Below are 26,142 nucleotides of genomic sequence, written 5' to 3' on the forward strand. Positions count from 1 at the left end.
GTTCAACTCAATGTTTGCCAAATTTTTCTAATTTGTTTTTCGGTATCGTTATTCAAATAAGATTTTCCGGTGACAAATCCTACCCCTCAAAAATTTGATTCGTTTTTTATTAAAACGTAAACAGTTTCTGTTTTGGGTCAACGCACTGGTTCCTTCGGCGTTGATCCACACTAAATATGAAGGAAAGCGCCCATCTTGGCCGTCTAAAAGTCGACGTGTATTCATAATTGATTGCTTCCGCCACTGGCAGTGGGGAGGAACTTAGTATTTGAAGTGTCTCAACAGTTTTTTCTACGCAAATACAGCCTGCGCAACTTATTTTCGGAATGGCTCGCATGATATATCATATTAAAGTCTTCTCAGTTGTGATTTAATTCACTAAATTTCAAGTTTTTTTTTGGTTTCGTTTTATGAATATGGTCGGAACATTCTGTGCTACTTGCACAGCGACCGGCTATCCTTGTTTGAATTTGCCGTTTTCCAAGAATTTAATTTTAGTTAATGATTTTTCAAGTATTTATGTTAAATTTTCTGCGAATGAGGCAAAGCAATTTTGCTATCAAATATATTTTCTGCTCTTTTTCCTTTCCCTCTATTTATGAGTTTTTACCAATAAAATGCGTTTAAATTGTCCGATTAGTATGGAAATTGTCATTCGGACTAATTAGGCCGCAACAAATATAATATAATTCATAAATAACTTTATTAAACCACTCGTTAAACCATAAAATTGATGATCATGCGAGGTGGGGAAAACGAAAACGAGCCTCATTTTTATGTTGAAGTTTCAGGGAACATATTTTATCAATTTTTTTCTGAACTATGATTAGATGCTCTGTTTTTAATTTGCTGGCCGGGGACTTGATTCTGTATCTTTTTGAGCTGTTAACGCTTGTGTGCGTTACCGCCAGAATTTGCCCACCTTAGTGTTTTCTACTAGATTCTTAGAGTAATCTTGTGTTACTTTTGTTTTATATTCGCCTCATTTAAATTTTTTTTTTCAGTGATGCAACCATGGATGTAGTTGCGAGTAACACCGAAAATGGAACCACCGCAGAAAAAGCGCACAGTGACTCAGAGAACACCGGAAGCCATGACTTCTTAAATGTCGGCTTTTCAAATGGTGAATCCCAAACGAGCGATAAAAACGCCGTTGCTGCATCACCTTTCAAACAGAGCAAAATCGCTGGAACCAGTGAAAAACATGATAACGAGCTTGCTTTGAGTCACGATTCTCAGCCAGCTAATTCATTAAACATGTCTGGTGATGCAAATAAACAGCAGGAATCTGCAATTGAAAATGATTACGTTTCTACTGCCATTGATACCACCGAGACTTCTGAATTAACAAGTGAAGGCAAAGTTTTTAGTGACTTGGAAAAAACTCAGACATTTGATAGTTGCGCTCACGCTGATCAAAGTACTTTTAACTACAACCCTGATCCTCAATGTCAATTACTGCATATTAAAAATCAGGCTACAGAAAGTCCAGTAGAGGCGTCCCTTATAACATTTTCACGAAACACGGGTGGCTCCAGCAATTTGGAAGCGAAACAGACTCAAATGGAAAAAATGTCGACACAGATTAATTATCCTGAGAACCCGCCTGTCTCGGAAGGCACTAAAACAGACAGACTGTTTTCTGCGATAAAAGACTCTTCCAAATTTTATAATAAAAATGAAAGTACCCCTTACTGGTGCTTCAAGTTCGAAATTGGTGTCGAGGCTCTAAACCACGGTCTGAGTACTCCCGTATACTGCGGTGTTTTAGTTCTCACGAAGAAAGATAAAATTACAAACGGTAAATTCTTTCCTGGAACCAAAGTTTCCCACGATAACGTTAACTCCAAATTGCAGATGGAAGTAGTTGTTCCTAAAAAGGAAATCTCTGCGAACAGAAAGTTCTCTTACTCATATGCTATATCCGAGAGTAAAGATTGTAATGTGTTTAAAAACAACCCGGAATTATTGGCGAGACAGCAGAAATCCAGTGAAGTTACGGTGAGTGATTTAAAAAAGAATGAGAAAGTAATTGACGACAGAAATAAAGATATAAGCTTTAAACGATGTGACTCGAAATCTGCAGCGAAAACATCAGTGAAAGTTACCAGACGCACGTTGCAAGAACTAGCGGAAACAAAAGATATCTCAAAAGATGTGGAAGATAACGACCAAGATGAATCTGAAACGAGTGATGCTGATGATCAAAATAACTTCAATCGAAACAAGTCAGTGGAAAATAGATTCTCTTTGCAGGACATACTTTGCAATTCGAAAAGAGACAGTTTGCACGATGATAGTGCTCACAAATTCACAGAAATAAACGTGATAGTTGGATCGGATCTATGTTCGTTTGGGCAGAAAAAACTACTAGTCGGTGTCCGAACTTCTTTAGACAATTTCAAGAAAACGACCCCCGGTCATATTGTCGGATCAATCGAGGACTACGTTTGGATTCGTGTTTTAATTGAAACTGGAAGCCATTGGAAGTTTGACTATAAGTATGTTGCCGAAAATCCGAAAACGAAAAAATTCGAATGGGAACAAATGCACCAGGATGGTGAAATTAATAGGCGCATAAGTCAACTTAACGGCAAGAAAATTATCAAGTACGACGGACTGGTCTCGTTTTTTGCCCAATCTGATCTTAAGAAATCGGAAGGTTGGTTTTCTAAAGTTGTCGGATTCTTTAAGGAAAGCACTGATAAGCGAAAGACTTATTATGGATCACAAAACTCTGTAGGCTTGGGAATCTATTTGAGATATCTTTTCCAGCAGCTTCTTAGCAATGAAATTGACGTTGATGCTTTTAGAAAAACCAGTTTGTTTGTCTTGAAAACGTTGTCACAAATAAACGCTGGTACTTCCAATTATATGAGCACGCTCGAGTTGATGTCTGTCGATGAAATAATTCTAACAGTTTTCAAACTTTTCCTACTTATTTTTGACACTTACCAAATTAGCGGCGAATTTACAGAATCACATGAATGTCAAATGGCCATAGTGGCTCTCTTCACTCTAATTGAAGCATATGATCTCTCTATTTCGGCTCTTGATTCTGTTTCTGAAGACGTCTACGAAAAGTTTCTTCGGTCGGCTTTGTTTCTTACTGATGCTTCCGAACATGCTCTTGCCGATCACGTCTCACAAGCTTCTTCGTTGAATTCTGCAATCAAAAATGTCTGTTCTAAATTGCTGAGTGTCAAAGCGATTCAGAAAAACAAACTGTACCCAGTTTTAATCGAATGGCTCACAATGAACGAAAAAGCCATTTTCATTAATTTAAACTATGCGCTGAAGGTCAATACAGAGGTTGTTGAAAGTCTTCGTAGTTACTACACATCGAAAAGTACTAGAAGACAGCTGTTGCTGGTGTATTTCAGACAAAACTGGACGAGTTGCGAGCTAATCAAAAATCTTAACTTACCAGTCGATGAAATAGTGAATTGTTATTACTACCGTCTCTCTCGTGACTCCAATAACGGAACACAATTGAAACAAAACAAATTTATCTGTCTGATGAAGAGTCTTCTAATAACAACTAGCGAGGAATTGGAGATACAGTCAGAAACAGCGATTGACTTTTTGGAAAACTGTGGAAGATTGCTGATGCTCACAGCCCGAGAACCAATGTACAGTCCCCAAGTCAAGTGGTGCAACACTGTTATAGCAATCATTTTAGACTTCATGGAATTATTTGAGAGTCGTGGTATTGCGTTCGCAGAGCTCGAGGGAAAGTTCTCCATTTCAGATTTTGCAAAAAAATTGGGCAATTACTTGAATAAAGCCAACTTACAGCTGATTTGTGTGACACAAAATGAGATAGTTGAATGGGGATACCTTCTGCGCACGCGAAAAAGTTTCTCAAACTACACGCGAGAAACTGTGGAAGCGATCATTAAAAAAATCATTCTGGGAATTATCGACCGAAAACTGATGGGGGGAGATCTTCACCGTTTTTATTTAACCCTTTCGGATATGCTTAATGTTATTGAAAAAGACCAAAAGGACTTCGATAGAAGTGGAGTTGAGGGACTATTCGAGGAAGCAATTATAAATAGTCTCAAACATTTTATGGATTTCAACAGCAGAAGTGATTACCAAATAGATTTGAATGACATTGCGAAATGGTCACCGGCACTCGAAATTGCTTTCGTGAAAATTGCATCGGAAAAATTACCTGTCATAAACACTTCACTAAGCGCGCACGAAGTTATGTTCAAAATGCTGGACTGGAAACCGTTTATTCCATTACTTCATCTGGCCCGTCAAAGTCCAAAGACGGAAGCGTATTTTCAGGAGCCCTTCTGGATAGTTCGTGAAAGCTTCAATCATGTATTCGAGGAACTTGAATGTGGAAACGTATCTTTCACATTTTACAGCAAATTATTCGACCTGAGTACAGTGTTTAAAAACATTTGTATGATGATGCTACCAGCGAAAGCTGAAGACATAGAACGCAAAATGCAGAAATGCAATTCCCTTTGCAAATCCATTCAATCAAGCTTCGAAAAAATCGTAAAGCTGAAAGAACTAATTAACAAATTAAGGACACAAAATATCGAAATCGACATGAAGGAACTAGAAAGATCTACGGAAGACTGGCAAAATAAACCCCTGAAAAAGTTTGCAGAAATCGACCGTAGAGGAAATGTTACTCTTACTGTTCCATCTCTACTTGACTCCGAGTTAACTTCGCTCGAAACATTCACGAAGTATATGAAAAGCCGCATTTTTTCAAAAATGACTTTCAAAGAGGTACAGCGGTCTTGCCTGGATGAAAACCATTTATGCACGTACAAACAATTGCTAAATGAACTTTTAGCAGCTGTTCGGTCAAAATATTTGCGCATTGCTGATTCTTTAGCAAGTGGCGACATCATAGCGGAAACAGCCCAACGGCGATTCAAACAGTATCGTGAAAATGAGAAAAAAGAAGAAATTCACTTCATGTTTGAGTTTTTGACAGAAAGCGTGAATGATGAAAAGAATAAAGACGAGCTAAAGGCAGTGAAAGATATTCGAATGGTTCAAGTTTTGAAGCTGGATACTTTGCGAAAAAATAAAGACTTCGTGCAGGCTCTTTTGGACTTGAAGGAAGTGCTGGGAATTGAAAATCACTTCGCAGTTCTGGATACTCTCTCAAAATTGGTTGGGGTTTGATCGCTAGTCATTTAGTATTTAACTCATTCATAACCAGTGGGTAGATTAAATCTCAAATTGAACCTTGTTCTAAAAAAGTACTCATCAATTATAAATTGCTTAAACCTTAATTAAAATTGTTTAAAAAACCACCAGGCCAAAATTTCATGCAGAATCACTTGAAAATAAATTTAGGACAATCTGCAGGAAGTGCTGCTGAAACAGTTAGACGACACAATTCTGAAATGCAACAAAGACTTCGAAGACATAAAGCCGGCTGAAATTGATTCAATCAAAGCATTCGTGGAGCAGACCGCTTTCCTGGGTTGGATCCGCGATAAAATGCACAGTGAGTAAATTTCGACAAAACAGTTATTTCCTATAACAACAAGTTTTGCAGAAATGATTAAAGTTTGAACGAATTCATGGGGCCTATTCTAATGGGCGAAGGACCGAAAGGGCGAAGGACTGAAAACAAAAAAAGCCGAAAGTCATTTATTAAAATGGATCAATTGCCGTTTTATTACAAGGAAGTAAATGAAGCAATATTTAGCTTCTTTTAAAACGAAATCCTAGAAATATAACATTTGTTCCAACTGGCTGGCGGTCAGTGATAGTTTTGCTTATTTCTGGCGTGTTAATATTCAGTCAATATTAATATTAAGTACTTGGAAATGCTAAGTTTCATGGAGATTTTCACGCTTTCTTGCCAAATTTTTGAATACTGAAATCTGATTGGCTGATTTTCTTTTTCGCCCATTCGGTCCTTCGCCTATGAGGGATTCCACCCGAATTCTTCACTGCTTTTTTTTACAACTGTCTAGTTTTTTTAAGTTTAAAGCAAAATAGTTCAAAAGAAGTAATTTGAAAAGAAGTATAAGAAGAGTTAAAGCAAATTGTTTTTGTTCTGACCACAAAGTGGAAAGTAACTTGCAATTCAGTTGAGTTTTTCCACAAAATTTTAAACAACCACAAGTTTGTTACGAAGATGGAAGCAATGACATGATAGATACGTATCAGTCGTTCTTCGGGCTGCTTTAAAAAGTTCTAATAGTTTTCTTTTTTCTTGACAGGTTTTTGATGTTTTCGTTCTCGAACTAGTAATGAGCGATCGAGTTTTTCACTGGCTAATACTATTAATTAACGAGAAAGATGTCCAATTAATAAAAAGAGATATCCATTTTTATCAAGAGTAATGAGCGTAGTGAGTACTTTTATATAGGTCTTGCTGATTTATGTTTTGTTTTTCTTTTCAGGAAAAAGTTTTAAATTTTGTTCACGCTCAATTTTGATTTTTCGCGGTTTGACTTGTGATTTATTTACGTTCAGTGCATTTCTATTGTTAAGAGGAAAGCAAACTCTACTATCGAACAGCAAAATTGTAAAGGGTGCAAAAAAGTGATCTACTTTAATTTCGAAAATGGAAATTGATTATCAGGTTTCCCAGTGAAATAAAAGTTTTACCTATTGATCCAGTTTTCTGAAATTGGGTTAATTTCATCAAAAAAGTGTTCATCATAAATTTTTCTACAAGTTCAAAGAGCTTTAAGGCCATATATTTTTTTCTTCGAAATTCAAAAACTGGAGATTTTTGAAAAACCAGTCGTTTTTTTTTTCAGTTTCTTGCGTTCATTACTTTTTTCCAACTGTCAGTTGGCTGTGTTTGAGGACTCAAGGTTTTTGTTCTTAATCAAGATGAACCCCGCTGCTTCTCAGTCTAAAGTTCATTTATGATAATTTAGTATCTGTGAACACAAACAAAAATGCATAGAAAGGGCCAACGAACTCTTTCGAAACTTGACTCCGAAGTTACAAAGGTGCCTTCAGTTCGATTTTTGGGTAGTATTGATTTTTTTTTGGTGCAGAATGTTTACTGAAATTGTTTCATCAAGATCAAAATTCAAAGAGATTATCAAAGGCGATACATTTTTTCTTGGAATTTTTAAACTAAAAATCAGTCTTTGTTTTCGTTATTGTCTGTTGGCGTAGCAGAGCGTTCTCAGCTTCTCCTTTTAATTTTTATAGTGATCAGTAATTGCTAAGATTGTATTGGCTCAACTTTCTAACAAAGAAGTCTGTTATCAACATAATTGCCCCGTATCATACGCCTCCGGCAGATCTAATTGTGACAGGGCGTGTATGGGGGGGGGGGGGGGGGGGGGTGATAAAAATGAGCCAAGATTGGTCAGAAGCTAAACTGTTTCTTGAGTTGTAAAAAGTCACGTTTCCTTGTTTTTTAGCGGGCTAAAAAGTTCTAAGCATGTTTTGCGTTCCGTTCCTTGTTATCTGTTAAGAATGATTGACACTTTGCTCAATTGCAAATTTGTATTTTCTAAAGGCCAACATCCTGTAGATGAGAAACTTGGTTTCAGTTTCTCGTTTTTTTGTCATGGTCATAAAATCTTAAGAGTAATGAACGTAATGGATACTTTTATAAAGTCTTTGTTGATTTTTGTTTGTTTTTTTTTCTGTAAAAAGTCCTAAATTTTGTTCACGCTCAGTTTTGATTTTTCGCGATTTGACTTGTGATTTCTTTTTATGTTCAGTGCATTTCCATTGTTAAAAGGAAGGCAAACTCCACTATCGAACAGCAAAAGTGTAAAGGTCACGAAAACGTGATCGATTCCTGATGTCGAAAATCGAATTTAATTATCAGATTTCCCAGCGAAGTAAAAGTTCTACATATTGATCCAGTTGTCTCAAATTAGGTTAATTTTTTATAAGAAAGTGTCCATCATAAGTTGCTCTACTAAATCCAAGAGCCATTAAAGCCTATTTTTTTTCTTCGAAATTCAAAAGTTGAAGGCGCTTGAAAAAACAAGTAAGATTTTTTTCAGTTTTCTTGCGTTCATTACTCTTTTCCAACTGTTAGTTGGGCGTTTATTTTTGAAGTTGAAAAATGCGATCAAGGCCAAATCAACAAAAGTTACAGAAAAGACTAATACGAATTTTGTTGATCAACTGTCCAACATGGTTCATTTTTTAAATGTGTTTGAAAATGTTGATTTTTTTTTTCAAATAGTTTAGATACAAGTCTTCTAACAAAGGAGTCTTGTATCAAAATAATTCATACGCCTCCGGCAGATCTAATTGTGACAGGGCGTGTATGGGTGAGGGGGATGAAAATGAGCAAAGATTGGTCAGAAGCTAAAGTTTTTCTTGAGTTGTAAAAAGTCATGTTTCCTTGTTTTTTAGCGGGCTGAAAAGTTCTAAGCATGTTTTGCATTCCTTGTTATCTGTTAAGAATGATTGACACTTTGCAAATGAGTATTTTCTAAAAGCCAACATCCTGAAGATGTGGAACTTGGTTTTAGTTTCTCATTTCTTCTTTATGGTCATAAAATCTTAAGAGTAATGAACGTAGTGGGTACTCTTATATAGGTTTTGTTGATTTTTGTTTTTTTTTTTCAGGAAAAAGTTCTAAAACTTGTTCACGCTCAGTTTTGATTTTTCGATGTTTGACTTGTGATTTTTTTTTGTTCAGTGCGTTTTCATTGTTGGAAGGAAGGAAGGCAAACTCCACTATCGAACAGCAAAAGTGTAAAGATCAGAAAACGTGACCGGCTTCTGATTTCGAAAATGGAAATTAATAATCAGATTTCAAAGCGAAATAAAAAATTTACATATTGATCCAATTTTCCCAAATTGGGTTAATTTTATTTAAAATGTGCCCATCATGAAGTGTTCAACAAAATCTAAGAGCTTTAAAGCCATTGAAGTATATTTTTTTCGTCGAATTTCAAAAGTTGAAAACTCCTGAAAAAACAAGTCAGTTTTTTTTTCAGTTTTCTTGCCTTCATTACACTTTTCCAACTGTTACTTGGCTATGTTTATTTTTGAAGCTGAAAAATGCAATCAAGACTAAAACGAATTTTGTTGATCAACGATACAACATGGTTGATTTTTTAAATTTGTTTTGAAATGTTGATTTATTTTTTTCAAGTAGTGTAGATACAAGTCTTCTAACAACGGAGTCTTGTATTAACATAATTGCCCCGTACCATACGCCTCCGGCAGATCTAATTGTGACAGGTCGTGTATGGCGGATTAAAATGAGCAAGGATTGGTCAAAAGCTGCTAAACTGTTTCTTGAGTTGTAAAAGTCACGTTTCCTTGTTTTTTAGAGGGCTGAAAAGTTCTAAGCATGTTTTGCGTTCCGTTCCTTGTTATCTGTTAAGAATGATTGACACTTTGCTCATTTGCAAGTGTGTATTTACTTAAGGCCAACATCCTGAAGATTTCAGTTTCTCGTTTTTTTGGTCATGGTCATAAAATCTTAAGAGTAATGAACGTAATGGATACTTTTATAAAGTCTTTGTTGATTTTTGTTTGTTTTTTTTTCTGGAAAAAGTCCTAAATTTTGTTTACGCTGTTTAGATTTTTCGCGGTTGACTTGTGTTTTTTTTATGTTCAGTGCATTTCCATTGTTTGAAGGAAGGCAAACTCCACTATCGAACAGCAAAAGAGTAAAAGGTCAGGAAAATAAGATCGACTTCTGATTTCGAAAATGGAAATTAATCATCAGATTTCCCAGCGAAATAAAATGTTTACATATTGATCCAGTTTTCTCAAAGTTGGGTAATTTTATTTAAAAGTTCCCATCATAAAGTTTTCTACAAAATCCAAGAGCTTCAAAGCCATTAAAGTCTAATTTTTTTCGAAATTCAAAACTGAAGGCTTTTCAAAAAACAAGTCAATTTTTTTTTCAGATTCCTTGCGTTCATAACTCTTTTACAACTGTTCGTAGGCTAAGTTTTTATTTTTGATGCTGAAAAATGCAATCAAGTTTCAATCAACAAAAGTTACATAAAAGACTAATACAAATTTTACTGATTAACGATACAAAGTTGTTGTTTTTTCAACTGTGTTTTAAAAAGTTGATTTATTTTTTTTTCAAATAGTGTAGATACAAGTCTTCTAACAAAGGAGTCTTGTATCAACATAATTTATACGCCTCCGGCAGATCTAATTGTGACAGGGCGTGTATGGGGGATAAACATGAGCAAAGATTGGTCAGAAGCGAAACTTTTTCTTGTGTTGTACAAAGTCAAGTTTCCTTGTTTTTTAGCGGGCTGAAAAGTTTAAGCATGTTTTGCATTACTTGTTATCTGTTAAGAATGATTGACACTTTGCACAATTGCAAATGTGTATTTTCTAAAGGCCAACATCCTGTAGATGTGAAACTTGGTTTTAGTTTCTCATTTCTTTATCATGCTCATAAAATCTTGAGAGTAATGAACATATTGGATACTTTTAAAAAGTTTTTGTTGATTTTTGTTAGTTTTTTTTTTCTGGAAAACGTCTCGAATTTTGTTCACGCTCAGTTTAGATTTTTCGCGGTTTGACTAGTGATTTTTTTTTATGTTCAGTGCATTTCCATTGTTAAAAGCAGGGCAAACTCCACAATCGAACAGCAAAAATATTAAGGTCACGAAAACGTTATCGACTTCTGGTTTCGAAAATGGAAATTAATTATCAGATTTCCTAGCGAAATGAAGGTTTTACATATTGATTCAGTTTTCTTAAATTGGGTTAGTTTTAATAAAAATTGCCCATCATGAAGTGTTCTACAAAATCCACGAGCTTTAAAGCCATTAAAGTCTCTGTTATTCTTCGAAAATCAAAAGTTGAAGGCTCTTGAAAAAACAAGTCAGTTTTTTTTCAGTTTTTTTGCGATTATTAATCTTTTCCAACTGTTAGTTGGCTATGTTTTTTTTTGAAGCTGAAAAATGCAATCAAGATTAAATCAACAAAAGTTACATAAAAGTCTAATATGAATTTTGTCTATCAGCTATAGAACATGGTTAATTTGTTACATGGGTTTTTAAATGTTAATTTTTTTTCAAGTAGTGAAGATATAAGTCTTCTAACAGATGAGTCTTGTATCAACATAATTGCCCGTGTATGGAGGGATAAAAGTGAGCAAAGATTGGTCAGAAGCTGCTAAAATTTTTCTTGAGTTTTAATAAATCGCGTTTCCTTGTTTTTTAGCGGGCTGAACAGTTCTAAGTATGTTTAGCATTACTTGTTATCTGTTAAGAATGATTGAAACTTTGCTCAATTGCAAATGTGTATTTTCTAAAGGCCAACATCCTGTAGATGTGAAACTTGGTTTTAGTTTCTCGTTTCTTCATCATACCCATAAAATCTTAAGAGTAATGAACGTAATGGATACTTTTATAAAGTTTTTGTTGGCTTTTGTTTTTTTTTCTGGAAAAAGTCTTAAATTTTGTTCACGCTCAGTTTAGATTTTTCGCGGTTTGACTTGTGATTTCTTCTTATGTTCAGTGCATTTCCATTGTTAAAAGCAGAGCAAATTCCACAATCGAACAGCAAAAATAATAAGGTCACGAAAACGTGATCGACTTCTGGTTTCGAAAATGGAAATTAATTATCAGATTTCCTAGCGGAATGAAAATTTTACATATTGATTCAGTTTTCTAAATTTGGGTTAATTCTAATAAAAAATGCGCATCATGAAGTATTCTACTGAATCCAAGAGCTTTAAAGCTATTAAAGTCTCTGTTATTCTTCGAAATTCAAAAGTTGAAGGGTCTTGAAAAAACAAGTCAGTTTTTTTTCAGTTTTCTTGCGTTCATTAATCTTTTCCAACTGTTAGTTGGCTATGTTTTTTTAAGCTGAAAAATGCAATCATGACTAAATCAACAAAAAATACATAAAAGACTAATATGAATATTGTTTATCAGCGATACAATATGGTTCATTTTTTACATGTGTTTTAAAATGATGATTTTTTTTCAAGTAGTTTAGATACAAGTCTTCTAACAAAGCGAAATGGTCACTGGCACTCGATTTTGCTTTCGTGAAAATTGCATCGTAAAAATTACCTGTCATAAACACTTCACTAAGCGCGCACGAAGTTATGTTCAAAATGTTGGACTGGAAACCGTTTATTCCATTACTTCATCTGGTCCGTCAAAGTCCAAAGACGGAAGCGTGCTTTCAGGAGCCCTTCCGGATAGTTCGTGGAAGCTTCAATCATGTATTCGAGGAACTGGAATGTGGAAACGTATCTTTCACATTTTACAGCAAATTAGTTGGCCTGAGTACAGTGTTTAAAAACATTTGTATGATGATGCTACAAGCGAAAGCTGAAGACATAGAAAGCAAAATGCAGAAATGAAATTCCCTTTGCAAATCCATTCAATCAAGTTTCGAAAAAATCGTGAAGCTGAAAGAACTAATTAACAAATTAAGGACACAAAATATCGAAATCGACATGAAGGAACTAGAAAGATCCACGGAAGACTGGCAAAATATACCCCTGAAAAAGTTTGCAGAAATCGACCGTAGAGGAAATGTTACTCTTGCTGTTCCATCTCTACTTGACTCCGAGCTAACTTCGCTCGAAACATTCACGAGTTATATGAAAAGCCGCATTTTTTCAAAAATGACTTTCAAAGAGGTACAGCGGTCTTGCCTGGCTGAAAACCATTTATGCACGTACAAACAATTGCTCAATGAACTTTTAGCAGCTGTTCGGTCAAAATATTTGCGCGTTGCTGGTTCTTTAGCAAGTGGCGACATCATAGCGGAAACAGCCCAACGGCGATTCAAACAGTATCGTGAAAATGAGAAAAAAGAAGAAATTCACTTCATGTTTGAGTTTTTGACAGAAAGCATGAATGATGAAAAGAATAAAGACGAGCTAAAGGCAGTGAAAGATATTCGAATGGTTCAAGTTTTGAAGCTGGATACTTTGCGAAATAACAAAGACTTCGTGCAGGCTCTTTTGGACTTGAAGGAAGTGCTGGGAATTGAAAATCACTTCGCAGTTCTGGATACTCTCTCAAAATTGGTTGGGGTTTCATCGCTAGTCATTTAGTATTTAACTCATTCATAACCAGTGGATAGATTAAATCTCAAATTGAACCTTGTTCAAAAAAAGTACTCATCAATTATGAATTGCTTAAACCTTAATTAAAATTGTTTAAAAACCACCAGGTCCAAATTTCATGCAGAATCACTTGAAAATAAATTTAGGACAATCTGCAGGAAGTGCTGCTGAAACAGTTAGACGACACAATTCTGAAATGCAACAAAGACTTCGAAGACATAAAGCCGGCTGAAATTGATTCAATCAAAGCATTCGTGGAGCAGACCGCTTTCCTGGGTTGGATCCGCGATAAAATGCACAGTGAGTAAATTTCGACAAAACAGTTATTTCCTATAACAACAAGTTTTGCAGAAATGATTAAAGTTTGAACGAATTCATGGGGCCTATTCTAATGGGCGAAGGACCGAAAGGGCGAAGGACTGAAAACAAAAAAAGCCGAAAGTCATTTATTAAAATGGATCAATTGCCGTTTTATTACAAGGAAGTAAATGAAGCAATATTTAGCTTCTTTTAAAACGAAACCCTAGAAATATAACATTTGTTCAAACTGGCTGGCGGTCAGTGATAGTTTTGCTTATTTCTGGCGTGTTTATATTCAGTCAATATTAATATTAGGTACTTGGAAATGTTAAGTTTCATGGAGGTTTTCACGCTTTCTTGCCAAATTTTTGATTTCTGAAATCTGATTGGCTGATTTTCTTTTTCGCCCATTCGGTCCTTCGCCTATGAGGGACTCCACTCAAATTCATCACTGCTTTTTTTTACAACTGTCTAGTTTTTTTAGTGTAAAGCAAAATAGTTCAAAAGAAGTAATTTGAAAAGAAGTATAAGAAGAGTTAAAGCAAATTGTTTTTGTTCTGACCACAAAGTGGAAAGTAACTTGCAATTCAGTTGAGTTTTTCCACAAAAATTTAAACAACCAGAATTTTGTTATTAAGATGGAAGCGATGACATGATAGATACGTATCAGTCGTTCTTCGGGCTGCATTAAAAAGTTCTAATAGTTTTCTTTTTTCTTGATAGGTTTTGATGTTTTCGTTCTCGAACTAGTAATGAGCGATCGAATTTTTTACTAGCTAATACTAATAATAAACGAGAAAAATGTCCAATTAATAAAAAGAGATATCCATTTTTATCAAGAGTAATGAATGTAGTGAGTACTTTTATATAGGTCTTGCTGATTTATGTTTTGTTTTTCTTTTCAGGAAGAAGTTTTAAATTTTGTTCACGCTCAATTTTGATTTTTCGCGGTTTGACATGTGATTTATTTACGTTCAGTGCATTTCTATTGTTAAGAGGAAAGCAAACTCTACTATCGAACAGCAAAATTGTAAAGGGTGCAAAAAAGTGATCTACTTTAATTTCGAAAATGGAAATTGATTATCAGGTTTCCCAGTGAAATAAAAGTTTTACCTATTGATCCAGTTTTCTGAAATTGGGTTAATTTCATCAAAAAAGTGTTCATCTTGAATTTTTCTACAAGTTCAAAGAGCTTTAAGGCCATATATTTTTTTCTTCGAAATTCAAAAACTGGAGATTTTTGAAAAACCAGTCGTTTTTTTTTCAGTTTCCTTGCGTTCATTACTTTTTTCCAACTGTCAGTTGGCTGTGTTTGAGGACTCAAGGTTTTTGTTCTTAATCAAGATGAACCCCGCTGCTTCTCAGTCTAAAGTTACTTTATGATAACTTAGTGTCTGTGAACACAAACAAAAATGCATGGAAAGGGCCAACGAACTCTTTCGAAACTTGACTCCGAAGTTACAAAGGTGCCTTCAGTTCGATTTTTGGGTAGTATTGATTTTTTTTGGTGCAAAATGTTTCCTGAAATTGTTTCATCAAGATCAAAATTCAAAGAGATTATCAAAGGCGATACATTTTCTCTTGGAATTTTTAAACTAAAAATCAGTCTTTGTTTTCGTTATTGTCTGTTGGCGTAGCAGAGCGTTCTCAGCTTCTCCTTTTAATTTTTATAATAATCAACTATTGCTAAGTATCTATAACGAAGAAGTCTTGTATCAACATAATTGCCCCGTACCATACGCCTCCGGCAGATCTAATTTTGACAGGGCGTGTATGGGTGAGGGGGATGAAAATGAGCAAAGATTGGTCAGAAGCTAAAGTTTTTCTTGAGTTGTAAAAAGTCATGTTTCCTTGTTTTTTAGCGGGCTGAAAAGTTCTAAGCATGTTTTGCATTCCTTGTTATCTGTTAAGAATGATTGACACTTTGCTCAATTGCAAGTTTGTATTTTCTAAAGGCCCACATCCTGTAGATGTGAAACTTGGTTTCAGTTTCTCGCTTCTTTATCATGGTCAGAAAACCTTGAGAGTAATGAACGTAGTGGGTACTCTTATATAGGTCTTGTTGATTTTTTTTGTTTTTTTTTTCAGGAAAAAGTCTTAATTTGTTCACGCTCAGTTTTGATTTTTCGCGATTTGACTTGTGATTTCTTTTTATGTTCAGTGCATTTCCATTGTTAAAAGGAAGGCAAACTCCACTATCGAACAGCAAAAGTGTAAAGGTCACGAAAACGTGATCGATTCCTGATGTCGAAAATCGAATTTAATTATCAGATTTCCCAGCGAAGTAAAAGTTTTACATATTGATCCAGTTGTCTCAAATTAGGTTAATTTTTTATGAGAAAGTGTCCATCATAAATTGCTCTACTACATCCAAGAGCCATTAAAGCCTATTTTTTTCTTCGAAATTTAAAAGTTGAAGGCGCTTGAAAATACAAGTAAGTTTTTTTTCAGTTTTCTTGCGTTCATTACTCTTTTCCAACTGTTAGTTGGTTGTTTATTTTTGAAGCTGAAAAATGCGATCAAGGCCAAATCAACAAAAGTTACAGAAAAGACTAATACGAATTTTGTTGATCAACAGTCCAACATGGTTCATTTTTTAAATGTGTTTGAAAATGTTGATTTATTTCTTTTTTTCAAATAGTTTAGATACAAGTCTTCTAACAAAGGAGTCTTGTATCAAAATAATTCATACGCCGTCGGCAGATCTAATTGTGACAGTGCGTGTATGGGGGAGTAGGATGAAAATGAGCAAAGATTGGTCAGAAGCTAAAGTTTTTCTTGAGTTGTAAAAAGTCATGTTTCCCTGTTTTTTAGCGGGCTGAAAAGTTCTAAGCATGTTTTGCAATACTTGTTATATGTTAAGAATGATTGACACTTTGCTCAATTGCAAGTGTGTATTTACTTAAGGCCAACATCCTGAAGACGTGAAACTTGGTTTCAGTTTCTCGTTTTTTTGTCATGGTCATAAAATCTTAAGAGTAATGAACGTAATGGATACTTTTATAAAGTCTTTGTTGATTTTTGTTTTTTTTTTTCTGTAAAAAGTCCTAAATTTTGTTCACGCTGCTCAGATTTTTCGCGGTTGACTTGTGTTTTTTTTATGTTCAGTGCATTTCCATTGTTAAAAGGAAGGCAAACTCCACTATCGAACAGCAAAAGTGTAAAGGTCACGAAAACGTGATCGATTCCTGATGTCGAAAATCGAATTTAATTATCAGATTTCCCAGCGAAGTAAAAGTTTTACATATTGATCCAGTTGTCTCAAATTAGGTTAATTTTTTATAAGAAAGTGTCCATCATAAATTGCTCTACTAAATCCAAGAGCCATTAAAGCCTATTTTTTTTCTTCGAAATTTAAAAGTTGAAGGCGCTTGAAAAAACAAGTAAGTTTTTTTTTCAGTTTTCTTGCGTTCATTACTCTTTTCCAACTGTTAGTTGGTTGTTTATTTTTGAAGCTGAAAAATGCGATCAAGGCCAAATCAACAAAAGTTACAGAAAAGACTAATACGAATTTTGTTGATCAACAGTCCAACATGGTTCATTTTTTAAATGTGTTTGAAAATGTTGATTTATTTCTTTTTTTCAAATAGTTTAGATACAAGTCTTCTAACAAATCTCGTCGGCAGATCTAATTGTGACAGTGCGTGTATGGGGGAGTAGGATGAAAATGAGCAAAGATTGGTCAGAAGCTAAAGTTTTTCTTGAGTTGTAAAAAGTCATGTTTCCCTGTTTTTTAGCGGGCTGAAAAGTTCTAAGCATGTTTTGCATTCCTTGTTATCTGTTAAGAATGATTGAGACTTTGCAATTGAGTATTTTCTAAAGGCCAACATCCTGAAGATGTGAAACTTGGTTTTAGTTTCTCGTTTTTTCTTTATGGTCATAAAATATTAAGAGTAATGAACGTAGTGGGTACTCTTATATAGGTTTAGTTGATTTTTGTTTGTTTTTTTTTATGAAAAAGTTCTAAAACTTGTTCACGCTCAGTTTTGATTTTTGGACCTTTGACTTGTGATTTTTTTTTGTTCAGTGCGTTTCCATTGTTGGAAGGAAGGAAGGCAAACTCCACTATCGAACAGCAAAAGTGTAAAGATCAGGAAAACGTGATCGGCTTCTGATTTCGAAAATGGAAATTAATTATCAGATTTCACAGCGAAATAAAAGTTTTACATATTGATCCAATTTTCTCGAATTGGGTTAATTTTATTTAAAATGTGCCCATCATGAAGTGTTCAACAAAATCTAAGAGCTTTAAAGCCATTGAAGTATATTTTTTTCGTCGAATTTCAAAAGTTGAAAACTCCTGAAAAAACAAGTCAGTTTTTTTTCAGTTTCCTTGCCTTCATTACTCTTTTCAACTGTTACTTGGCTATGTTTATTTTTGAAGCTGAAAAATGCAATCAAGACTAATACGAATTTTGTTGATCAACGATACAACATAGTTGATTTTTAAAATCTGTTTTAAAATGTTGATTTATTTTTTTTTTCAAGTAGTGTAGATACAAGTCTTCTACAAAGGAGTCTTGTATCAACATAATTGCCCCGTACCATACGCCTCCGGCAGATCTAATTGTGACAGGGCGTGTATGGGGGATTAAAATGAGCAAGGATTGGTCAGAAGCGAAACTTTTTCTTGTGTTGTACAAAGTCAAGTTTCCTTGTTTTTTAGCGGGCTGAAAAGTTTAAGCATGTTTTGCATTAATTGTTATCTGTTAAGAATGATTGACAATTTGCTCAATTGCAAATGTGTATTTTCTAAAGGCCAACATCCTGTAGATGTGAAACTTGTTTTTAGTTTCTGGTTTCTTTATCATGCTCATAAAATCTTAAGAGTAATGAACGTAATGGGTACTTTTAAAAAGTTTTTGTTGATTTTAGTTTTTTTTTTCTGGAAAAAGTCTTAAATTTTGTTCACGCTCTGTTTAGATTTTTCGCGGTTTGGCTTGTGATTTCTTTTTATGTTCAGTGCATTTCCATTGTTAAAAGCAGGGCAAACTCCACAATCGAACAGCAAAAATATTAAGGTCACGAAAACGTGATCGACTTCTGGTTTCGAAAATGGAAATTAATTATCAGATTTCCTAGCGAAATGAAAGTTTTACATACTGATTCAGTTTTCTTAAATTTGGTTAATTTTAATAAAAAATGCCCATCATGTTTTCTACAAAATTCAGGAGCTTTAAAGCCATTAAAGTCTCTGTTATTCTTCGAAAATCAAAAGTTGAAGGCTCTTGAAAAAACAAGTCAGTTTTTTTCAGTTTTCTTGCGTTCATTAATCTTTTCCAACTGTTAGTTGGCTATGTTTTTTTTTGAAGCTGAAAAATGCAAACAAGACTAAATCAACAAAAGTTACATAAAAGACTAATATGAATTTTGTTTATCAGCTATACAACATGGTTAATTTTTTACATGGGTTTTAAAATGTTGATTTTTTCTCAAGTAGTGAAGATATAAGTCTTCTAACAAATGAGTCTTGTATCAACATAATTGCCCCGTACCATACGCTTCCGGCATATCTAATTGTGACAGGCGTGTATGGGGGGATAAAAGTGAGCAAAGATTGGTCAGAAGCTACATAAAAGACTAATATGAATATTGTTTATCAGCGATACAACATGGTTCATTTTTACATGTGTTTTAAAACGTTGATTTTTTTTCAAGTAGTGAAGATATAAGTCTTCTAACAAAGGAGTCTTGTATCAACATAATTGCCCCGTACCATACGCCTCCGTCATATCTTTTTGTGACAGGGAGTGTATGGAGGGATAAAAGTGAGCAAAGATTGGTCAGAAGCTGCTAAACTTTTTCTTGAGTTGTAAAAAATCGCGTTTCCTTGTTTCTTAGCGGGCTGAACAGTTCTAAGCATGTTTTGCAATACTTGTTATCTGTTAAGAATGATTGACACTTTGCTCAATTGCAAATGTGTATTTTCTGAAGGCCAACATCCTGTAGATGTGAAACTTTGTTTCAGCTTCTCGTTTCTTTATCATGGTCATAAAGTCTTAAGAGTAATGAACGTAATGGATACGCTTATAAAGGTCTTGTTTTCAGGAAAAAGTTTTAAGTTTTGTTCACGCTCAGGTTAGATTTTTCGCGGTTTAACTTGTGATTTCTTTTTATTTTCGGTGCATTTCCATTGTTAAAAGGAAGGCAAACTCCACTATAGAACAGCAAAAATGAAAAGGTCACGAAAACTTGATCGACTTCTGGTTTCGAAAAAGTAAATTAGTTATCAGATTTCCCAGCGAGATTAAAATTTCACATATTGATCTAGTGTTCTCAAATTTGGTTAATTTTCACAAAAAGTTTCCATTATGAACTGTTCTACAAAATTCAAGAGCTTTAAAGCCATCAAAGCATATTAATTTCTCCGAAATTCAAAAGTTGAAGGCTCTTGAAGAAACAATCAGTTTTTTTTTCAGTTTCCTTGCGTTCATTACTCTTTTCCAACTGTTATTTGGCTGTGTTTGTTTTTGAAGTGATTTCTTTTTATTTTCAGTGCATTTCCATTGTTAAAAGGAAGGCAAACTCCACTATCGAACAGCAAAAATGAAAAGGTCACGAAAACTTGATCGACTTCTGGTTTCGAAAATGTAAATTAGTTATCAGATTTCCCAGCGAGATTAAAATTTCACATATTGATCTAGTGTTCTCAAATTTGGTTAATTTTCACAAAAAGTTTCCATTTTGAACTGTTCTACAAAATTCAAGAGCTTTAAAGCCATCAAAGCATATTAATTTCTCCGAAATTCAAAACTTGAAGGCTCTTGAAGAAACAATCAGTTTTTTTTCAGTTTCCTTGCGTTCATTACTCTTTTCCAACTGTTATTTGGCTGTGTTTGTTTTTGAAGTCAAAAAATGCAATAAAAACTGAATCAACAAAAGTTACAGAAAAGACCAATACGAATTTTGTTGATCAACAATCCAACATGGTTCATTTTTAAATGTGTCTTAAAATGTTGATTTTTTTTTCTCAAATAGTGTAGATACAAGTCTTCTAACAAAGGAATCTTGTATCAGCTTTATTGCCCCTTATCGTACTCCTCCGGCAGATCTAATTGTGACAGGGCGTGTATGGGGTGGATAAAAATGAGCAAAGATAGTTCAGAAGCTAAAATTTTTCTTGAGAATTGATTGTTTCAGTGTCGAGAAAAACTGGTTTGAAGTTTAGTCTAATTTCGAACGAGTAACATGATTTGATCGAATAGCGTTAGCTATTACTTGTGTGAGCCAGCGACTGTAGTGTATTGTATGGTTCTACTCTTTGTCCAAATAAAATGGCTTTTTTGCTTGAATCACGGTCTGTAGCATTAAAAATGGCTTAGCATTTGTTCTCTACTTTATTTACGGCAGGCGTTCGATGTTCTGCAAGTGACGGTGGCACAGAGGGAAAGACGTGAGAATCTTAATATACTGTTCATAGTTTCGATGCCACACTTAGCAATAGTTTGATTTATATTTGTTGGAATTTTTACTGCATAGCATTGGCAATTTGTTAGCATTTGCAGCTGCTTTATTGATAGTTAGTGTGAGCAAACTTCAAAAGCTCATGGAGCAGAAACGAGAACTTGAGACCCGAAGTCTCGAAATCGCTGGTTCAATTCCGACACCTTGAAAAAGTTGTTTTTAATTCGAAGCTTATTTTAACCTTTCCTTTTTCATTTTTTTTGTAGCTGCTTTTTGTCGTTTTCTCGCTCGTATTTGCGAAGTGTAGCTTCGGCTCTGTGCATGAAAGTTGGTCCTATGGGATCAGAAAACCTGATGTTACCAAGAGAAAAGCTAGTTTTGGAAGCAAGTTTTTGGCGCAACCTGGGCAATAAAAGTTCTAAAACTTGTTTTTAATGATGGTGCAAAAGATTTTTTTTTTTCATTTTTTTGTTATTCATTTTTTTCAGACAACTGTGCCTAATGCACTATTTTTTCAAGCGTTTGTAAATATCTTTCATCACGCCACTTACAAAAAACGACACTTTTTTGGAGAAAAATAAAAGTTAATGATTTTGGTCGGCTATCCTTGTTTGTTTTTTGCTTATAGTGTTTTTGGCAGATCTAATTGTGACAGGGCGTGTGTGGGGGATTAAAATGAGCAAGGATTGGTCAGAAGCTGCTAAACTGATTCTTGAGTTGTAAAAAGTCACGTTTCCTTGTTTTTTAGCGGGCTGAAAAGTTCTAAGCATGTTTTGCGTTCCGTTCCTTGTTATCTGTTAAGAATGATTGACACTTTGCTCAATTGCAAATGTGTATTTTCTGAAGGCCAACATCCTGTAGATGTGAAACTTTGTTTCAGCTTCTCGTTTCTTTATCATGGTCATAAAGTCTTAAGAGTAATGAACGTAATGGATACGCTTATAAAGGTCTTGTTTTCAGGAAAAAGTTTTAAGTTTTGTTCACGCTCAGGTTAGATTTTTCGCGGTTTAACTTGTGATTTCTTTTTATTTTCGGTGCATTTCCATTGTTAAAAGGAAGGCAAACTCCACTATCGAACAGCAAAAATGAAAAGGTCACGAAAACTTGATCGACTTCTGGTTTCGAAAAAGTAAATTAGTTATCAGATTTCCCAGCGAGATTAAAATTTCACATATTGATCTAGTGTTCTCAAATTTGGTTAATTTTCACAAAAAGTTTCCATTATGAACTGTTCTACAAAATTCAAGAGCTTTAAAGCCATCAAAGCATATTAATTTCTCCGAAATTCAAAAGTTGAAGGCTCTTGAAGAAACAATCAGTTTTTTTTCAGTTTCCTTGCGTTCATTACTCTTTTCCAACTGTTATTTGGCTGTGTTTGTTTTTGAAGTGATTTCTTTTTTTTTTCAGTGCATTTCCATTGTTAAAAGGAAGGCAAACTCCACTATCGAACAGCAAAAATGAAAAGGTCACGAAAACTTGATCGACTTCTGGTTTCGAAAATGTAAATTAGTTATCAGATTTCCCAGCGAGATTAAAATTTCACATATTGATCTAGTGTTCTCAAATTTGGTTAATTTTCACAAAAAGTTTCCATTTTGAACTGTTCTACAAAATTCAAGAGCTTTAAAGCCATCAAAGCATATTAATTTCTCCGAAATTCAAAACTTGAAGGCTCTTGAAGAAACAATCAGTTTTTTTTCAGTTTCCTTGCGTTCATTACTCTTTTCCAACTGTTATTTGGCTGTGTTTGTTTTTGAAGTCAAAAAATGCAATAAAAACTGAATCAACAAAAGTTACAGAAAAGACCAATACGAATTTTGTTGATCAACAATCCAACATGGTTCATTTTTAAATGTGTCTTAAAATGTTGATTTTTTTTTCTCAAATAGTGTAGATACAAGTCTTCTAACAAAGGAATCTTGTATCAGCTTTATTGCCCCTTATCGTACTCCTCCGGCAGATCTAATTGTGACAGGGCGTGTATGGGGTGGATAAAAATGAGCAAAGATAGTTCAGAAGCTAAAATTTTTCTTGAGAATTGATTGTTTCAGTGTCGAGAAAAACTGGTTTGAAGTTTAGTCTAATTTCGAACGAGTAACATGATTTGATCGAATAGCGTTAGCTATTACTTGTGTGAGCCAGCGACTGTAGTGTATTGTATGGTTCTACTCTTTGTCCAAATAAAATGGCTTTTTTGCTTGAATCACGGTCTGTAGCATTAAAAATGGCTTAGCATTTGTTCTCTACTTTATTTACGGCAGGCGTTCGATGTTCTGCAAGTGACGGTGGCACAGAGGGAAAGACGTGAGAATCTTAATATACTGTTCATAGTTTCGATGCCACACTTAGCAATAGTTTGATTTATATTTGTTGGAATTTTTACTGCATAGCATTGGCAATTTGTTAGCATTTGCAGCTGCTTTATTGATAGTTAGTGTGAGCAAACTTCAAAAGCTCATGGAGCAGAAACGAGAACTTGAGACCCGAAGTCTCGAAATCGCTGGTTCAATTCCGACACCTTGAAAAAGTTGTTTTTAATTCGAAGCTTATTTTAACCTTTCCTTTTTCATTTTTTTTGTAGCTGCTTTTTGTCGTTTTCTCGCTCGTATTTGCGAAGTGTAGCTTCGGCTCTGTGCATGAAAGTTGGTCCTATGGGATCAGAAAACCTGATGTTACCAAGAGAAAAGCTAGTTTTGGAAGCAAGTTTTTGGCGCAACCTGGGCAATAAAAGTTCTAAAACTTGTTTTTAATGATGGTGCAAAAGATTTTTTTTTTCATTTTTTTGTTATTCATTTTTTTCAGACAACTGTGCCTAATGCACTATTTTTTCAAGCGTTTGTAAATATCTTTCATCACGCCACTTACAAAAAACTACACTTTTTTGGAGAAAAATAAAAGTTAATGATTTTGGTCGGCTATCCTTGTTTGTTTTTTGCTTATAGTGTTTTTGGCAGATCTAATTGTGACAGGGCGTGTGTGGGGGATTAAAATGAGCAAGGATTGGTCAGAAGCTGCTAAACTGATTCTTGAGTCGTAAAAAGTCACGTTTCCTTGTTTTTTAGCGGGCTGAAAAGTTCTAAGCATGTTTTGCGTTCCGTTCCTTGTTATCTGTTAAGAATGATTGACACTTTGCTCAATTGCAAGTGTGTATTTACTCAGTGCAAGGCCAACATCAGTGGTTTCAGTTTCTCGTTTTTTTGTCATGGTCATAATTTCTTAAGAGTAATGAACGTAATGGATACGCTTATAAAGGTCTTATTTTCAGGAAAAAGTTTTAAGTTTTGTTCACGCTCAGGTTAGATTTTTCGCGGTTTAACTTGTGATTTCTTTTTATTTTCGGTGCATTTCCATTGTTAAAAGGAAGGCAAACTCCACTATCGAACAGCAAAAATGAAAAGGTCACGAAAACTTGATCGACTTCTGGTTTCGAAAAAGTAAATTAGTTATCAGATTTCCCAGCGAGATTAAAATTTCACATATTGATCTAGTGTTCTCAAATTTGGTTAATTTTCACAAAAAGTTTCCATTATGAACTGTTCTACAAAATTCAAGAGCTTTAAAGCCATCAAAGCATATTAATTTCTCCGAAATTCAAAAGTTGAAGGCTCTTGAAGAAACAATCAGTTTTTTTTCAGTTTCCTTGCGTTCATTACTCTTTTCCAACTGTCATTTGGCTGTGTTTGTTTTTGAAGTGATTTCTTTTTATTTTCAGTGCATTTCCATTGTTAAAAGGAAGGCAAACTCCACTATCGAACAGCAAAAATGAAAAGGTCACGAAAACTTGATCGACTTCTGGTTTCGAAAATGTAAATTAGTTATCAGATTTCCCAGCGAGATTAAAATTTCACATATTGATCCAGTGTTCTCAAATTTGGTTAATTTTCACAAAAAGTTTCCATTATGAACTGTTCTACAAAATTCAAGAGCTTTAAAGCCATCAAAGCATATTAATTTCTCCGAAATTCAAAACTTGAAGGCTCTTGAAGAAACAATCAGTTTTTTTTTCAGTTTCCTTGCGTTCATTACTCTTTTCCAACTGTTATTTGGCTGTGTTTGTTTTTGAAGTCAAAAAATGCAATAAAAACTGAATCAACAAAAGTTACAGAAAAGACCAATACGAATTTTGTTGATCAACAATCCAACATGGTTCATTTTTAAATGTGTCTTAAAATGTTAATTTTTTTTCTCAAATACTGTAGATACAAGTCTTCTAACAAAGGAATCTTGTATCAGCTTTATTGCCCCTTATCGTACTCCTCCGGCAGATCTAATTGTGACAGGGCGTGTATGGGGTGGATAAAAATGAGCAAAGATAGTTCAGAAGCTAAAATTTTTCTTGAGAATTGATTGTTTCAGTGTCGAGAAAAACTGGTTTGAAGTTTAGTCTAATTTCGAACGAGTAACATGATTTGATCGAATAGCGTTAGCTATTACTTGTGTGAGCCAGCGACTGTAGTGTATTGTATGGTTCTACTCTTTGTCCAAATAAAATGGCTTTTTTGCTTGAATCACGGTCTGTAGCATTAAAAATGGCTTAGCATTTGTTCTCTACTTTATTTACGGCAGGCGTTCGATGTTCTGCAAGTGACGGTGGCACAGAGGGAAAGACGTGAGAATCTTAATATACTGTTCATAGTTTCGATGCCACACTTAGCAATAGTTTGATTTATATTTGTTGGAATTTTTACTGCATAGCATTGGCAATTTGTTAGCATTTGCAGCTGCTTTATTGATAGTTAGTGTGAGCAAACTTCAAAAGCTCATGGAGCAGAAACGAGAACTTGAGACCCGAAGTCTCGAAATCGCTGGTTCAATTCCGACACCTTGAAAAAGTTGTTTTTAATTCGAAGCTTATTTTAACCTTTCCTTTTTCATTTTTTTTGTAGCTGCTTTTTGTCGTTTTCTCGCTCGTATTTGCGAAGTGTAGCTTCGGCTCTGTGCATGAAAGTTGGTCCTATGGGATCAGAAAACCTGATGTTACCAAGAGAAAAGCTAGTTTTGGAAGCAAGTTTTTGGCGCAACCTGGGCAATAAAAGTTCTAAAACTTGTTTTTAATGATGGTGCAAAAGATTTTTTTTTTCATTTTTTTGTTATTCATTTTTTTCAGACAACTGTGCCTAATGCACTATTTTTTCAAGCGTTTGTAAATATCTTTCATCACGCCACTTACAAAAAACGACACTTTTTTGGAGAAAAATAAAAGTTAATGATTTTGGTCGGCTATCCTTGTTTGTTTTTTGCTTATAGTGTTTTTGGCAGATCTAATTGTGACAGGGCGTGTGTGGGGGATTAAAATGAGCAAGGATTGGTCAGAAGCTGCTAAACTGATTCTTGAGTTGTAAAAAGTCACGTTTCCTTGTTTTTTAGCGGGCTGAAAAGTTCTAAGCATGTTTTGCGTTCCGTTCCTTGTTATCTGTTAAGAATGATTGACACTTTGC

At 34.5% G+C, this 26,142-nt stretch overlaps 1 protein-coding gene across 1 annotated transcript in view; it reads left to right on the forward strand.

The window, feature by feature from the left end:
• Window positions 1–1,014: 1,014 nt before the first annotated feature.
• LOC134852195 (E3 ubiquitin-protein ligase rnf213-alpha-like) overlaps window positions 1,015–26,142 on the forward strand; it is an 81,701-nt gene continuing 56,573 nt past the window's right edge. The window contains exons 1-4 of the mRNA XM_063868533.1: window positions 1,015–5,151; window positions 5,338–5,491; window positions 12,678–12,961; window positions 13,147–13,300. Of these exons, the coding sequence (XP_063724603.1) occupies window positions 1,015–5,151; window positions 5,338–5,491; window positions 12,678–12,961; window positions 13,147–13,300 (4,729 nt within the window). The remainder of the gene's footprint in view (window positions 5,152–5,337; window positions 5,492–12,677; window positions 12,962–13,146; window positions 13,301–26,142) is intronic.

Source organism: Symsagittifera roscoffensis, chromosome 1 (genome assembly GCF_963678635.1).
Source record: "Symsagittifera roscoffensis chromosome 1, txSymRosc1.1, whole genome shotgun sequence".
Lineage (NCBI taxonomy): Eukaryota > Metazoa > Xenacoelomorpha > Acoela > Convolutidae > Symsagittifera > Symsagittifera roscoffensis.